The following is a 16,132-nucleotide window of genomic DNA, read 5'->3' as shown; positions in this document are numbered from 1 at the left end:
CGTTCTGTAAATACAAAAAAGAAGGGTTATATTCACCCAACTACACAAAAGTGTAGCTATTAGATAAAGTCCAAAGTCGTCAAATCCAAAACGTTCTTGTATGGGTTGGAGAAAGCAAGCCGCTCCCGTAGGACGTTCAAGTCATCGATGAGGCTCCCGCCGGAATCCCCGTGGAAAGCTATCTAGTCAGTTTCACATATGTACTTGATGGAAGCATATAATTTGTGCCAGAAGCACTTTATCCCTTAACTGCAGGGTAAACAAATTCGTGATATTCCAAAATAGGACGAATCGAAATATCAAATCCCAAATGTGACAAAAAGCCGGTGAGGACGTGTTTTCCGGATAGCAGACACGTTTCAATCCGCTTTCTTCAGCTCATGGTTAGGGTTAATATTGTTAATATCTTTTCCAGCACTAATATAGTGTGTATTTCTAGATTTATATAACCTCCGGGTAGTAGCTGGAGATCTCCCGCTATTACAACTGATCTCCAGCCGATAAAGATCAGTTCACCAGGAGAAAATGACCTCTTTGGCAATTGGACTCTATGGCATTGACGTCCCTCCCCTCCCCAAACTTCTCTCTCCCCAGGCTCCACCGCCAAAACCTCCCGCCGGTGGTGAAGAGGGACCTGACAACCCTATTCCTGGCCTTCCCTGGGTTGGCCTAATAAAAGCTTGTCTGGGAGTAGACTGGTGTTGGACTCACCCCATGCCCTCTCTTCAGGGGTGGGCTCATGGTGATTGAAGGGAATCTGGGCCACTGGTCTCTCTGGCTGGGCCTTTTCCTCTCTTGCCTGCCCTCCCCTGAGGTTTCAAGAGTCTGCTCTTCCCACCTGCACAGGCCCCAGGAGACCTCAGCCGCTTCTTCCTCTGGCCTGTTCCCAGGTGTAGCCGGCTGCCTGAGCCCCACCTCACATCTGTGGCCTGTGCTGGGCCAGGGCCTGCCAGGCTCTGAAACTGTTGCTGTGGGACTGCCTGCCTCAGTAGTACCTGGGCAAAGTTGTCCCCTGCTTGAGTCTGTTCTGAAGCAGGTGAACGTAGGGGTTGGGCAGCCACCCCCGGACAAGTTTATGATGTCTGCTTTGCTTGAGAGCAGCCATCCATCTACCTCTGTGTCTTCTGCAACCAGCTCCATGTCACTGTAAATGCAGCAAATGAGATGGCTTCTTTAATTCTGCTGACAGAGCCTTGGAGTTGCCCCCTCCAGGCCCTATCGGCAAGGCTTTAATTTGGGTTGGAGGAGGCAACCATAGGATGATCATTTGGCCCTCCAGGTGATGTGGGGTGGCACGCTTCCATCCTCAGACACCCTGATGCACTTATCTAGGGGAAGTTGTCAGTGTATCCCCCTGGTGACCATTTAGGCCAAATCTTAAGCAGGCTCCAGTGCCTGTAGGATGTATGCCAACCCGATTCCTCTTTGAGATTTGAATGTTGTGTGTTCTAGTAGTCTCATGTCCTGTCACTGAGAGGGAGACAGAACCAGCAACCATGTAAAATAGTACATGAATTAAATACCAAAGAAGTTTGATTAATGCCACATTATTGTGTCACTGAGACAGAGCATACAAGGCAGGGGGTGCAAACTCTGGATATTTATAGAGGAGAGTCAAGGGAGAGGAAGGAGATGGGATAAAATGTGGCATATAAATCCCATTTCTTCTCTCCTGGAGACGAGCTGCTATGAATCATTGTGGTTGCAAAATAGAACTGTGACTAGATTAACAATTGGTTTGAGAGAGATTTTTCTCATGTCTGTCAGGTTACAATTTGCCTGGTTCAAGTTGAAACAGGGAGAAGTGTGTTTTAGCCATCTCTCTATCTGACTTAACAACCTATTGTGCTGAAAACTGAATACTTAGAGATCATTCTGAAAGCCCTCTTGGTTCTTGTTTATCTTTTGCTTTGTTGTATGTTTATGACAGATGCAAAGGCGTAACGAACTGGGGTACCTCTTCATTACTACGTACAGACCAGCAGACACCATACAGAATTGTCTCCTAAAACTGTCAAATATCCACTTCTCACTTCATGTTGCAATCTTGTGTACCACAACTTCACTAAAGCTTATTGCAGTAAACATGAAGGATAAAATAGAGTTGCCAGGTCCCTCTCTGCCACCGGCGGGAGGTTTTTGGGGTGGACCCTGAGGAGGGCAGGGTTTGGGGAGGGGAAAGATTTTAGTGCCATAGAGTCCAATTGCCAAAGCGGCCATTTTCTCCAGGTGAACTGATTTCTGTCGGCTGGAGATCAGTTGTAATAGCAGGAGATCTTCTGCTATTACCTGGTGGTTGGCAACCCTAAGGATAAAAGCATGTCTTAGAAAAACATGTCTTAGTAAAGGCGTAGTTCAAATAAGAGTTATGCACAGAAAGTTTGTTTGTTTTTGGCTCATTTTGCTTGTTAAAGTTTGGCTTAGATTCTCTTAAGATTAGGTCATGTGTTTGGGGTTCTTAATTCAGTGGCCATATTAATTGGTTTCAATAGAAAACCCATTGCCAGGGTTAACTCCCTGCCCCTCTCTAATCCAGATGAAATTCTCAGGAGTTGTGCCCCTTATCTGAGGGAGTCTCTCTGTTAAATTTCTGGCAGATAGAGGAAAGTATGCCTGTTCTAGGGCACAGCAAGACTGGCTTCTAGCTCTTTGGTAGCTCAGCTTGCCTTCCGGAAGATACAAGCAAAGCCCTTGCCTCTTTCGCTAAAAGTGCCCCACATGCAGCCAGTTTGGTGGGCAGAATTAGGTTTTGAGCCAAACCTCTGCCTGTATTCTAAACTGACCCTCACCCAACCCACCTTCAGATGTGCTAATGTTGGCTACAAGCAAGGCATTTCCCTGCTTCTTCCATCAGACTAAAGCCCAATAGCTAGAATGGTTCAGGCTGGTAAACTGTGGGCACTTTCACACAATAATTTTCACCAAATAATGCACTTTCAATCCACTTTGAAGGTGGATTTTACTGTGAGAACTGGCAAAATCCATTTGCAAACGACGTTAAGGTGCACTGAAAGTGGATTGAAAGTGCATTATTTGGGCTGAATGAAAGAGCCCTGTGCCTCTGATTATGTAGCGTGTGAGTCCACCCCAAGCCACTGAGTTGGCAGTGTGATTGTGGAACAAGCTCTATACCGATACGCCCGCTTATTTGTATTTATTTTATTAAAATAGTTATACCACCTTTCTTTTGTGGTGCAAGGCAGCTTACAAATATAAATTTAAAGCATTAAAAATGCAATAAAGCCACAAATAACTGTGCCCCCAAATGCCTGCAGCTAGGGTAACCAGGTCCCTCTTTGCCACTGGTGGGAGTGGAGCCTGAGGAGGGCGGGGTTTGGGAAGGGGAGATACTTCAATGCCATAGAGTCCAATTGCCAAAGCAGCCATTTCCTCCAGGGGAACTGATCTCTATAGGCTGGAGATCAGTTGTAATAGCAGGAGATCTCCGGCTAGTACCTGGAGGTTGGCAACCCTACCTGCCGCCTATATCCATTAAAAGCCACAGTGAATAAAACAGCCTTGCATTTAAACCTGTTAGATTTTCTTTATGCTTGGGTGCTGTAGTCTTTTGTTGTTCAAGGGAAATTTCCTTAATAGTGGCAGGCCCTGTCCACTTCAGGTTATCTTCATCTCCATCGGGGTGGTCACCTCTCTTCAGACCCTGGGCCAGTGTGCCACTCCTTTAGAGTTCCCACAAAGTCTCTCTATACATCTCCTTGTCTTCCCAACAAAAGCTGGCCTCTCAAGCATGTCTGCCCCTCTTCCAGAATGACTACGTCTCTCAACATGGCTGCTTCCCTCCAAGGTGGTCCAACCTCCCAAACCATTCTCCTGTAACTTCACTGGAGGGTAGTAGAACCATTCAGCACTTTGATGCCCTAAAGACTCCACTGGGTACATGCAGCAGCTCTTGACTTGCCTTCATTGGCATACTGATGTCTTTGTAGCCACCAAACTCTGCAGCTTGGAAGTCAGAAGGAACTGAGAAAGGGGGTTGGGGAGAACTGACCAGGTTACCTGTAAGAGTAGTTGGAACGTAATCCTTGAGCGTTCACAGAATAACCCAACATTCACAAAGCAAAGTAAAAAATGTCATTTCATCAAGAAGAAGAAGAAGATGAAGACGAAGAAGAAGAAGAGTTGGTTTTTATATGCCGACTTTCTCTACCACTTAAGGGAGACTCAAACCAACTTACAATCACCTTCCTTTCCCCTCCCCACAACAGACACCCTGTAAGGTGAGTGAGGCTGAGGGAGAGTGACTTGCCCAAGGTCACCCAGCTGGCTTCCTGTGTAGGAGTGGGGAAACAAATCATGTTACAGTAATCCATCCACAAGGTTACAAAATGAGCACAGTCAGGGCAGCTGAGTCTAATAAAGGAAAGACTTGGCAAAGCAAATGCAACTGATGAGAAGGCTGCCACTCCAACTGGTTTTATGAACACTAAGGGCGCTTTCACACATTTCAAATAATGCACTTTCAATCTACTTTCAATGCACTTTGCAGCCGGATTTTCTGTGTGAAACTGCAAAATCCACTTGCAAATGATCGTTAAAGTGCATTGAAAGTGCGTTCATCAGGGTGTGTGAAAACGCCCTAAGGCTGGGTTCATGAGTGCCAGTTGGGGACAATGCTGCTTTGCGTGAACATAGGCTAGGTGCCCTGGCTGGCAGATGCACCTGTCAAGTACATATGTTCTGAATCACTCTCCACGTGGCCCCTCCACTTCTCCACTGAAGCGGAAAATTAAGACACCAAAGTCAGGAAATTTCATTTGGATCTGTCATCCTTCTAAGAGTGTGGTCAACTCACTGATTATGTGAATCCTCTCCAGTCCAAGTAATTAACTGAATGAATGCAATCCTCCATTCCATCAAATTGTTATATTAGATTGGCTTCTCGCACTGCATTTAATTTTTCTGAGATTACTGGTATCATTTATTATTTCTATTTTATTAGCATTTAGTTTTATCTCTTGGAATCTCATTTTCTCTGCTGCTCTTGCAGTTGGAGAGTTGGTAGTCGGCAAATTCCACAAAGTCCCCAAACTGACAAATTTCATTTAGCTCATTGCCTACATTTTTCACCTCCAATAGTCCCCTCGGTTACAATGCAATATGCATTACTGACTGTGTAGAAGGTACAGGGAAATAAATTGCTGTGGAGATGGATTTTATTGCTTTTCTGTCACTCAGCAGCAAGCCAAACAGTTCTAGGTGGATAAAGTCAGACCACCCTTTTGGAGTATAAGCTGGATAATATAAACAGTAGTAGCAGATCCTGAATAAGAACTAATTCTAAGCATTCCCCTTTCACTGTAGATTGACATCTGGAATGGTTTTTGCATGCCTTTAACAAAGAGTTTTTCATATATAAGGCTTTACAACGCAAATCTGTGTACAGCTAGGTGGACGTAAATGTGCACTGAATGCTAATTTCAATGGATTTTACTTCCAAAGTGTGCTTAAGATAGATGCCTTAAATGAGATTCTTTTAAATTGATCTCTGATGCCAATATAAAGACTATGTTGGCCAGACAGTACATTTGATTTAATGGCTTCTCTTAGCTTTTTATTCCTGCAAAAGAACTGAGGAAACTACCATATACTGAATAAGACCATTGGATATTAGATTGCAATTGGGAAGGGCAGCCATGAAAGAGCTAGAAAAGATTCTTAAGTGTAAGGATGTGTCACTGGCCACCAAGATCAAGTCAATTCATGCCATCGTATTCCCTATTACTATGTATGGGTGTGAAAGCTGGACATTGAAGAAAGCTGATGGGAAGAAAATAGATGTCGTGGTGCAGGCGAGGTGCAGGAGCGAGGGCTGTAAGCTGTAAGCGTAGTCTGGAGAACAGTCCAAGGTCATTCACAGTGAAGGCAGAGCCCGAGTTAGCAATACAGGCAAGGGAAGTCCAAGGCATTGTCGAAGGCTTTCACGGTCAGAGTTCATAGGTTCTCGTAGGTTATCCGAGCTGTGTAACCAAGACCACGGTTACACAGCCCGGATAACCTACGAGAACCAATGAAGTCCAAGTCGTTAGTCAGAGCCAGTCCGAGAAGTCAGGATACCAGGAATCCAAAGGATAGCAGGGAAACAAGACTGGTTGGTGACAAGTTGCTTACACAACAGCCAAGCCTAACTGATGGCTTAAATCCCTTCCCCTGCTGCTGTAGCAGAGCCAGCTGATGCTGATGAGGCTGAGTTCACAGGTGGTGCTTCAGCCCTGCTCTTCCTCATCACTGCTACTGGGGAGGTTCCTCTGTAAAGCCTTCACTCTAGCACTCTGCCGACTCTGCTGCATTGCCAGACGAACCTGTTTTCTTCTCTGCTCCAGTGGCCTTGGCGAGGCCTCTGGAGACACTGCATGTTGCAAGGTGTCAGGTCCAACTGGAGTCCTTGAGCTGGCAGGCTGCAGGCATGGTGAGTCATCTCCTGACTTTGGCTGATCCTCCACTCTGGCAGGCTGTAGGCCCTGTGGTTGTTCCTGTGGGACTTCTGCCTGAGGATGTCCCTCTGTTCTGGCGTCTATTTCCTCTTCATCAGAGGAGGTCTCTGCAGGCTGACTCATGACACCAGATTCCTTTGAAATGTGGTGTTGGAGGAGAGTGTTACGGATACCATGGTTGACCAAAAAAAAACAAATCAGTGGGTTATAGATCAAATCAAGCCTGAACTGACCCTAGAAGCTAAAAGGACTAAACTGAAGCTATCGTATTTTGGTTACATTATGAGAAGACAAGAGTCACTGGAAAAGACCATCATGCTAGGAAAAGTTGAGTGCAGCAGGAAAAGAAGAAGACCCAACAAGAGATGGATTGACTCAATAAAGGAAGCCACAGCCCTCAATTTGCAAAAGCTGAGCAAAGCTGTTAAGGAGAGGACATTTTGGAGGACATTGATTCTTATGGTCGCCATGAGTCGGAAGCGACTTGACGGCACTTAACACACACATATTAGTACTGTCCAGTTTGCCTAGCAGCAACTCTCCAGGACCTCTCAGACTGTGAACTTTCCCATCCTTACTACTAGTATCCCATTTTAAGCCAGAGATGCCAGAGATTAAACCTGGGATGTCCTGCATGAAAAGCAAGCACTACTGAGCTGAGCCATCACCCTTCCCATATGAAAATGGATGCATGAAGCGGCTGAAAACAAGTCACAGCACTAGTCTAACCTAAGCATTATCTACTCTGATTAGCAGTGGTTGTCTGATAGTTGAGGCGAAGAGTTCTCCCGTTGTTGCTGCTAGATATCCCTTTGCAAACTGCATATGCCAGGGACTGAACCTGGGACCTCCTTGGATATGTCCCAGTATTGTAGGGAAATGATGTTTGTGTGCTTCTCTAGCACCATAGCCTACAGTTGCCAACCGCCAGGTACTAGCTGGAGATCTCCCGCTAGTGCTACTGATCTCCAGCCGATAGAGACCAGTTCACCAGGAGAAAATGGCCACTTTGGCAATTGGACTCTATGGCATTGAGGTCCCTCCCCTCCCCAAACCCCGCTGTCTTGAGGCTCTGCCCCAAAAACCTCCCGCCGGTGGCGAAGAGGCAACCTTACCATGTTGGGCACAGCTACATTTTAGGGCCAAGTAAGGGATTAGATCCTAAATTGCCATTCCACTGATGTAAAAGCATGGTGGGCACCACAACGAAATGGCTCCCAAAAATGGCTGCCACAGGAGATGGAGCCAGCCACAAAGTGATTGCAAAAAAGTAACTTCAGCAACACAGTGCAGATCTTTGTGCTACAGTGGCAGCTGCTGCCAAAGCAACATTTAAAAAAATGTCCATAGCCAGTCAAATCTCCAGTAGTCAATCAGAAGCCCTGCTGGACAAAAGCCCTACCTGGCCCCACCCACTTCCTAAAAACACTCGGCAGGCACCGGAAAAGGTGTCAGCTGAAGCACCACACCATAGTCACCACATTGGGGATCACTGATCTAGCATGATTCTGCTTGTGCGACTTATGAACTAGGTCAATATGTCTGGGGTAGTTCGGCCATACTAGATATATTTTTTGGAAATCAATAAATGGATCAGTCCCTTTGTACTACCTGGTTGACAGATCACCTCTAGACTTCATAAAAGACCAATTTTTCCAGCAAATCAAGTAGAAAGTCTAAGGTTGCCAACCTCCAGGAGGTGGCTGGAGATCTCCTGCTTACAACTTTTCTCCAGCTGATAGCGATCAGTTCACCTGGAGAAAATGGCCGCTTTGGCAATTGGACTTTATGGCATTGAAGTCCCTCTCCTCTCCAAACCCCATCCTCCTCAGGCTTTGCCCCAAAAACCTCCCGCCAGCAGCGAAGAGGGACCTGGCAACCCTAAGAAAGTCACATCTTATCTTCCCAAATACTGCAACAGGTATTTTAAATTTTAATCATTTCGTAGCAACTGTGGAATAGTGCGTCTGTGCAATGTTTGGTATTTAATATATTTATAAACATGATGGCCCAAAGGCCAAAACCTGCAAGACTAATGAAAGAAATATCAAGGACAGGAGCTGGGAGGCAAGCAATCTGCGGATGTTTTCTTTTGTGTACTGAATGGATGATGGTGATGGTGTAGCAAGAACTCCTGGGGCTTCCTTTGATTTCTTGCCCACGTTTTACACCCATGGAGGCCGATGAAGCCAGCGCTTAGATTTTGCAGCTAACAAGGAATAATGCTCCCGCATTAAATCAATACCTACAGCTTTTAATATAGAAGCACACACAAAGTTTTCTATATAACTGCACTCTCTTTTTTTGTCAATAATAATCAAAATACATCTTCTACTGTTTCTCTGTTTATCCGAACTGGAAATATTACCCCTCTGGAACAATGCAATTATGTGCATATCTGCAAGGCCTTTATAAAAAGCAGCCACAATACCATCATTTGCTTCTCTGTTATGCTCTCTTAATTCTGTACCCAGGATCAGAATGCCCAGAAAGAGAAGCATATGAGACAGCTGTTGCCTCAATGGTCTTGGAACAAAAAACCAGAACAGAAATTAACCAGTGATATTTATTTTTATTCCTTATATTTTTATCCCATCTTTCCTTCCAAGAAGGGGATGGGAGTAAACATAGTCTTCTCCCCATCCCTGCACATCTCTCATTACCCTTTGACCCCCGCCCTCCCCGGCCCCGCTCTTCTATGTTCTTTTATGTGTGATATTTTATTAGTGATCCTCTGTAACTGGATGGAATTATTTGCCTGAAGATGATTTTTTTTAAATTGATCACGTGAGTCTTTCGGATGTATGTGTGTGTGGGGAGAAACCTTAGCAAATGCTCTCTCGGGTCTACTAGTATGTCCCCAGACAACATCTTCAGAACCTCCATTCCTGAGAGACATCTGTAATGTTGATAGAATTTGAACACTCTTTGATCATTCATCTTTGCGAAGCTGTTTTTGTGTCATTTAACGGACAGCAGCAAGGCAGGTCTTCTGATAATGCCGTTGCCAATATTTCATGCCCCCGTTTCCAAGAACGCTGTGAGTCAGAGATGAAGGTGTCAACCTGCTAGATGTCTTCCGGTGATACTGAATTCAATTGCCCATCGTGACGCCATTGTAACGGATTGTTCTAACCTAGTGTCACCGAGAATCAAAGCTTCCAGCAATGAAATTGGGTCCGCCAGACATAGCAGCTTTAATCCAATTAGGGCAAGCATGTCAAATAATTTAGGGGGAGGCGAAATTAGCCTTACTGGTACAAATGAGTCCTGTCATTTCCAACAAGGCCCTTGCAAATGCTTTCACACCCAGCTGGTGTCAACCTCCAAGTGGAGCCAGACAATCTATCCTGCCAGGATTTTTTCTTTGCTGTAGAAATAGCAGCTGTTTGGACTGGCATATGGCAGGCTTGATTAATGCTCATGAATGCAAAATAAATTCAGGCAATGTCTTTAATACCGTCAGGTACATAGTTAACATGGATGATTCGTGGGTGGCCTCACATCTGGAATAGCAACAACTGTTTGATCATAATCATAAAGCAGGGGAGAGAACAGGGTGAATGGCATGCTGCTTAGAAAAATATATTTGATACATGGCACTCTGGTAACAATGATGTTTATGGCATGGAAGAAGGTTTCTGAAGCTAGGATCCCCAAATAATTTCAGATTTATAATTTGCCTCCCCTCCAACAGGGTCTTGGTGATGCCACCCTTTATAACAAGACTACCTGCTACTGTCTCTTGTTCATGCTCACATGCCTCCTTCCCCAGCAGGGAAGGCGTCAGGATTTGGCATGGCTGGGCAGCCTCTGATGTCCCAAGAAAACTCTGTGCTGGCCTCTGACTGCCAGGTCATGAGGTGGGACATTTAATCACTTACAATACAGAAGACAACAAGAGTCCAGTAGCACCTTAAATACTTAACAACATTTCTGGCAGGGTATGAGTTTTTGTGAATCATTGCTCACTTCTTCAGATACAGCTAGAATGTGAGTCCATCTATCCTTAAGTAGAGAAGAGTGAATTACCATGCATTCCTGAGGGTGTGTGTGAATCCCCTCAGGAGGCGGCGTGACCTCCCCCGCCATCGTGTGATTACACGCACTTACGCTGGTGGGGAGGGTGGCTCTGCCGGCGCCCAAGCGTCGCGGAGCCACACCTCACCCCTCCACCGGCGCGGCCTCTCCGTGGTGCAGGCCACGGTGTACAATGGTTGCGCCGGCACAGGAGGGTGTTCCTGTGGCGGGGCGGGGGGAGGAGCCGCCGGTTAGGCGGCTTCCTATCCCTGTTTGGCCTATTACGCCGGCGCCGTGAATGGCAGTGCTGCGCCTGCTTTTTAGCAGGCGAGGCCTCGCTGTTTTCAGTGGGCCTTTTAGCCCCGTTGAAAACAAAACAAAAAGCCTTTTCAGGCTTTTTTTTCCCGTTCTTGCGGCATGTGAGAAATGGCTTAGGAGGAGGCGCGACTGCGCCTCTTCCCCGCCAACTCCACACGCCGCCAGCTCAGGAATGGGCAGTCAGACACACAATGGCAATGTAAATGTCAAAAGCAAGTAAATGACATTAGCAAGCATGATTGGATTAGGTGTGATATGCAGAGGGGTAGTAGGCGTGGAGATATTAGCATTGGTAATGAGACAGGAATCTCAGATCTCAATTCAGTCCAGGAGAATGCATAGTCTTGAGTTTCATTATTAGTTGTAATTCAGCAGTCTCTCTTTCTAATCTCCCTTTGATATCCCTTTGTAAGAGAACTGCCATTCTTAAATCAGCGACTGAATGTCCTGGAAGGTTAAAATGTTCCCCCACTGGTTTCTGAATGTTGTGGTTTCTGATGTCAGAGGTAGAGTAGTATTTCATTCTTTGAGTAGAGGCTGACTGGCAGGAGGTGAGGTCAAAGCAGTGAATTATAGATATACAGTGTAATGAGCCTGTGTAGTATAGCAGAGTATTTTACTAGGATCAGGAAAACCTGGATTCCAATATTAGCAACTGTCATGTGGCACACAGGTTAGAAATTTACAGACTTATCCCCCCCCCCCAAAAAAAAATACCTGCTTGAATTGTGGAATAATACAGCAGAAGTAGAATTAGAATCACAGTTAGGGTTGCCAGGTCCCTCTTTGCCATCGGCGGGAGATTTTTTGGGCAGAGTCTGAGGAGGGCGAGGTTTGGGGAGGGGAGGGACTTCAATGCCATAGAGTCCAGTTGCCAAAGTGGCCATTTTCTCCAATTGAACTGATCGCTGTTGGCTGGAGATCAGTTGTAATAGCAGGAGATCTCCAGCTAGTACCTGGAGGTTGGCAGCCCTAATCACAGAACATGTGTCTTACTATGAGAGTGTATATTTAGGGGTTGTGTCAGCTGCTCTTTGGGAGAAAATGGCATGGTTGTGAAATCAGATGTTTCTTCTGTCCACTTGGTGTCTCTTTCCCTCTTAGAATTATCAGGAGGCTTCTAAGTTGGAACAGTTCGTGACTCGCTTTTTGCTGAAAGAAACACTGAATCAGCTCCAGTCTCTCCACAACTCCCTGGAGTGTGCCATGGAAACTACCGAGGAGCAAACCCGTCAAGAAAAGTGAGAGAGATTATTTTCTCATGATGATAGGATATCAGAGTGGTTCTGAGTCGACTGATGTATGGTACAAAGTTTATATGGCCTGGTGACTTAAAAAAAATAATTTATTACATGTAGAGCAGTGGTACTCACTCTGTGGATCATGGAGAGCTTCATCTGCAATTCCCATCTACCAAAAGAGTCCCATGACTCCTGTGTACCACCCCAAAAGTGCATGAACAATAATATATAACCTTTTAATTACCAGAGTGCCTCAGAGCATCTCGGGTTATCTTTCCCCACTGTGTGTGTGTAAAGTGCCGTCAAGTTGTTGTTTATTTGTTACGAGGCAAGAGACTAACAGAAGTGGTTTGCCATTGCCTTCCTCTGCGTAGCAACCCTGTTATGCTTGGTGGTCTCCCATCCAAAAACTAACCAGGGCTGACACTGCTTAGCTTCTGAGATCTGGCAAGATTGGGCTACATCATGCTGCCTTCCCTCCAATCTTTCCCCACTACTGAGAGCTTTAAAAAGGGGGGGGGTAGACTACCATTGAATGCTACCCCCCCCCCCCATTTCACCACCTTATTGGGCTGCATATGTTGATCCGGCCTCAGGACCAGATTTTCACACTTACCTCTGCACAACCTTGACATAATCATCATGAGAAAGCTGTGTTGTGCTTTTAAAAGTTTTATCTTGTAGCAATGATTAAATTATTCTGAAACATGGGACAGGTGCCACATTGGGAACCACTTGTGGCTCCAGAGCCACTATCACTGACTGAGGCTAATTTTTAATTAAAATTCGGTCTGAGCTTTCCATAAGACAAAGTTTCCTTCCAGAAGAGACCTGAGACTTGTCTCATAACCCCTTTTTTTTCAATAACCTTACACTTCCTTCCACATAACAAAGTGCCTAATAAGGAGCAATCTTAAAAGTAACACCTATGTTTTGTTAGATAATTTCTTGTGTGTCTAATTTGTCTATTTATTAGCAACACACTGGGAAGGGCCAACTTCAAAGCTAACTTCCGTTGACTGGTCCAAAATATGTAAGTAATGCTAAGTCCCAGCTCCCATTAGGCAAGAGTAGTAGTCAAAGCTCTCTCATCCAAGGAAAATTTGTCAATTGCACTTTCAAATTCACCTTTAAGTATATGAATACTGATTCTTAGCCTCATGTGTTTTACAGTCTTAAATGCTGACTCTAGAAACTATAGTGAATGCAAAGCCAGACTACAGAAATTAATCGTATTTGTCTTTTGATTTATTTTTTTACTTGCTTGCATTTTTATTTCATTCATTATTCTGTGTTTACCAATACAAACACCTTTTTAATTTAAGTATTCTACACAGGTGCAGTTGAATAGTTAGAATATTTGTGAACATGCTTAGATTTGCAATAGCTCAGCCAAGGCACGACTGGGCTGAAATCAGAAATCAGAATAAAGAGATGTACATTTTTTTTCAAGACAAGTGCCAGCTAAGCCAGAGGTGCTCACAGTTCAGCAACCAGGAAGACGTTCGAGTCGAAGACTCCAGAGGAACAACAGTTTTTCCCCAGTCAGCCCACTTTTTAACTCAGGTAACATTGTATAAGAGATGAATTGCATGTTTTACTTTGCATTGTTTCAAAATCTGCAAATGAAAAACAAGTGAGTTTCTTTAAATTGCAGCCTACAAGAACATGACACATAAAGTGAAACAGGAATAGGATTACCAGGTCCCTTTGCTCCACTGGCGGGAGCTCTTCAGCAGCACACGATGCATGCAACTGCCTCTCGCGTCCTGCGCAATGCACGAGTGCGACACGTGCACCGCGCCTATGTCACTTCCGGGTTTACTCAGAAGCGATGCGGACGCTCTATCAATCTCAGCTGAAACTCTGTGGTTTCCATAGAGTTTCGGCGGAGGTTGCTAGAGCGTCCGGGTCACTTCCGAATAAAACCGAAAGTGACATGGGCAGGCACGCAATACCCGCTGGCCCTCAGGTGGTTGGTGGGCAGCCCGGTGGATTGGCAGGATTTTACCCGTTACCACTGGGCACTTGGCCACCCTAAACAGGAAGTTAATTTTAATACAATATAAAAGATACATCAGTAGGGTTGCCAGGTCCCTCTTCGCCACCAACATTAGGTTTTTGGGGAGGAGCCTGAGGAGGGCGGGGTTTGGGGAGGGGAGCTAATTTAATGCCATAGAGTCCAATTGCCAAAGTAGCCATTTTATCCAGGTGAACTGATCTCTGTCAGCTGGAGATCAGTTGTAATGGTGGAAGATCTCAACCTAGTACCTGGAAGTTGGCAACCCTATTCTAGGTGTGCATTCTGACATACTTTAGATCCCATCATACTTCAGATCAGAGTAATTGCCTACAGGGATGTTTCTTAAATAAAACATTACTCATCTTTCGAAAAGAAAAGAACACAACCTTCTGGATTAAGATTAGATTTTTATTGTTATTTTAGTGGACAACCCTCTCAGGACACACTGTAGAGATGCTTGTTGTGCTTCTGCTTGGGACATTTTAGCATTGCTTTGAAAAGTACCTGAAGAAGCAAGAATAGTGTTCTGTGGGAAAATCTCATAACAGCATCACTTTTCTGGCCTTATAAAAGTTTGTCCTCACAATTAAACAGAAATCAGAGTGACCCTAAACTACAGCCGAGTAGAAAGGTTTAAGATTTTCTAAATGCACTTCATAAAGACGGTTTGAGTGGCGGGAAGTGCTTCCTGAACAAAAATGTGCTCCATTAGTGATGCTGAGAAGAACACTGACTGTGTTAAACACAGCTAAAAGCTCACATAGATGGAAATGTACACATCAAAATAAATAGATGATCCTAGCTTTCAGTGTTATCACTTTCATTATTTATGTCTCCCAAAGGGTGGCTGGAAGAAGACAACCAGTGGATGACCCAGATAAACAGGCTCCAGAAGTTGATTGACAGGCTGGAGCAGAAGGTGTGTACTGGGCCCTTTAGTACTCTACAAAGACCTCAAGTGGTTCTATTAAATGTTCCCACTTCCCACCCCTGACTGAGACAAGCAGTGTATGATAAATATAAGTAGACCAGACCCTATCCCTATGTTTCTTTTCATCAAAGGAAGGATGGTTCACTGATCAATTCATGCTTCCTTTTTCTATACTTCAATGTCCCGTGAAGTTAGGCTCACCTTAGAGCATGGACAGTTCCAGAGAAGTCTGGCTGTTTGCCTTGTATGATGGTAACTGAATGAATGAATGAGTTTTATTTGCATGTAGCCATAGGCCATTACAAACATGTCAGTGATTACCTCTGATAGTTATAAATATACATAATAAAAGGAAAAATATTCTAAGTTAGTAAAATGCACAACAACGCTAACTAAAAATTGCAGCGATATCCCAATAAACCAGTAAGACCTATCAACCATCAAAATCAGCTCACAGGATCGGCTCTCTTAGCAGCTATGTTGAACCTTATTTTCTTTGCTGCCAAGGCAAACAGGGAAGTCTTATAGGAAACAAACCCATCAGAGTCTGTTAACAAAAACATTAATTTCTCAGCACTGGAGCAAATATTTAAACCAGAAACCATCCTGGCAAAAAATTTAGCCCTAGGTTCCACATACAGAAGGCAATCAAGCATATAGCGATGTAAATCCTGCAGAGCAGGCGATCCACAAATACAAAAGCGTTGATCTTTCATTATTCGACAATAGCGCCCGGCCAATACAGCCTTTGGCATTGATTGAAAGGGTAGGGACGTAAAAGCTGCTCTAAGCTTTGGATTTGAAATACTAAGTACACAGCTCTAAGATGGTCAGTTTAAAAAAAAATTAAACCAGGGGACAGTCACCGATTTCAATATCAGTGATCTATCCATCAGGGCATATAGGATGGTCCTGGAGGTTGCCCACTGCAAGTTTAAGGACGAATTCTGCCAGTTGACTGCACTGAAGCTGCTGACTTCACTTGTTCTTTACCTGCAGCCGAGTCCAAGTATCCAATACACTTTGATTGCCTTTCATCACATGGTGGTCTCCAAATCTATTACATGAATAATAGGTGGTATTAAGATCAAAGCTCCACTGTCAAAGAGATTATTGTTAATAGGAATGCGTTGTTCATTAGTCATCT

At 44.6% G+C, this 16,132-nt stretch overlaps 1 protein-coding gene across 1 annotated transcript in view; it reads left to right on the top strand.

Moving 5' to 3' along the window:
* Positions 1-16,132, top strand: part of NECAB1 (N-terminal EF-hand calcium binding protein 1) — a 59,372-nt gene that overhangs the window by 31,094 nt on the left and 12,146 nt on the right. Inside the window, exons 6-8 of the mRNA XM_056854393.1 lie at positions 11,895-12,031; positions 13,485-13,597; positions 14,897-14,973. Coding sequence (XP_056710371.1) covers positions 11,895-12,031; positions 13,485-13,597; positions 14,897-14,973 — 327 coding nt within the window. The remainder of the gene's footprint in view (positions 1-11,894; positions 12,032-13,484; positions 13,598-14,896; positions 14,974-16,132) is intronic.

The sequence above is a fragment of the Euleptes europaea genome, chromosome 8, assembly GCF_029931775.1.
Source record: "Euleptes europaea isolate rEulEur1 chromosome 8, rEulEur1.hap1, whole genome shotgun sequence".
Taxonomy (NCBI): domain Eukaryota; kingdom Metazoa; phylum Chordata; class Lepidosauria; order Squamata; family Sphaerodactylidae; genus Euleptes; species Euleptes europaea.
Note: the sequence above shows the minus strand (reverse complement) of the source record. Positions and strands in the feature narration are given on the sequence as shown.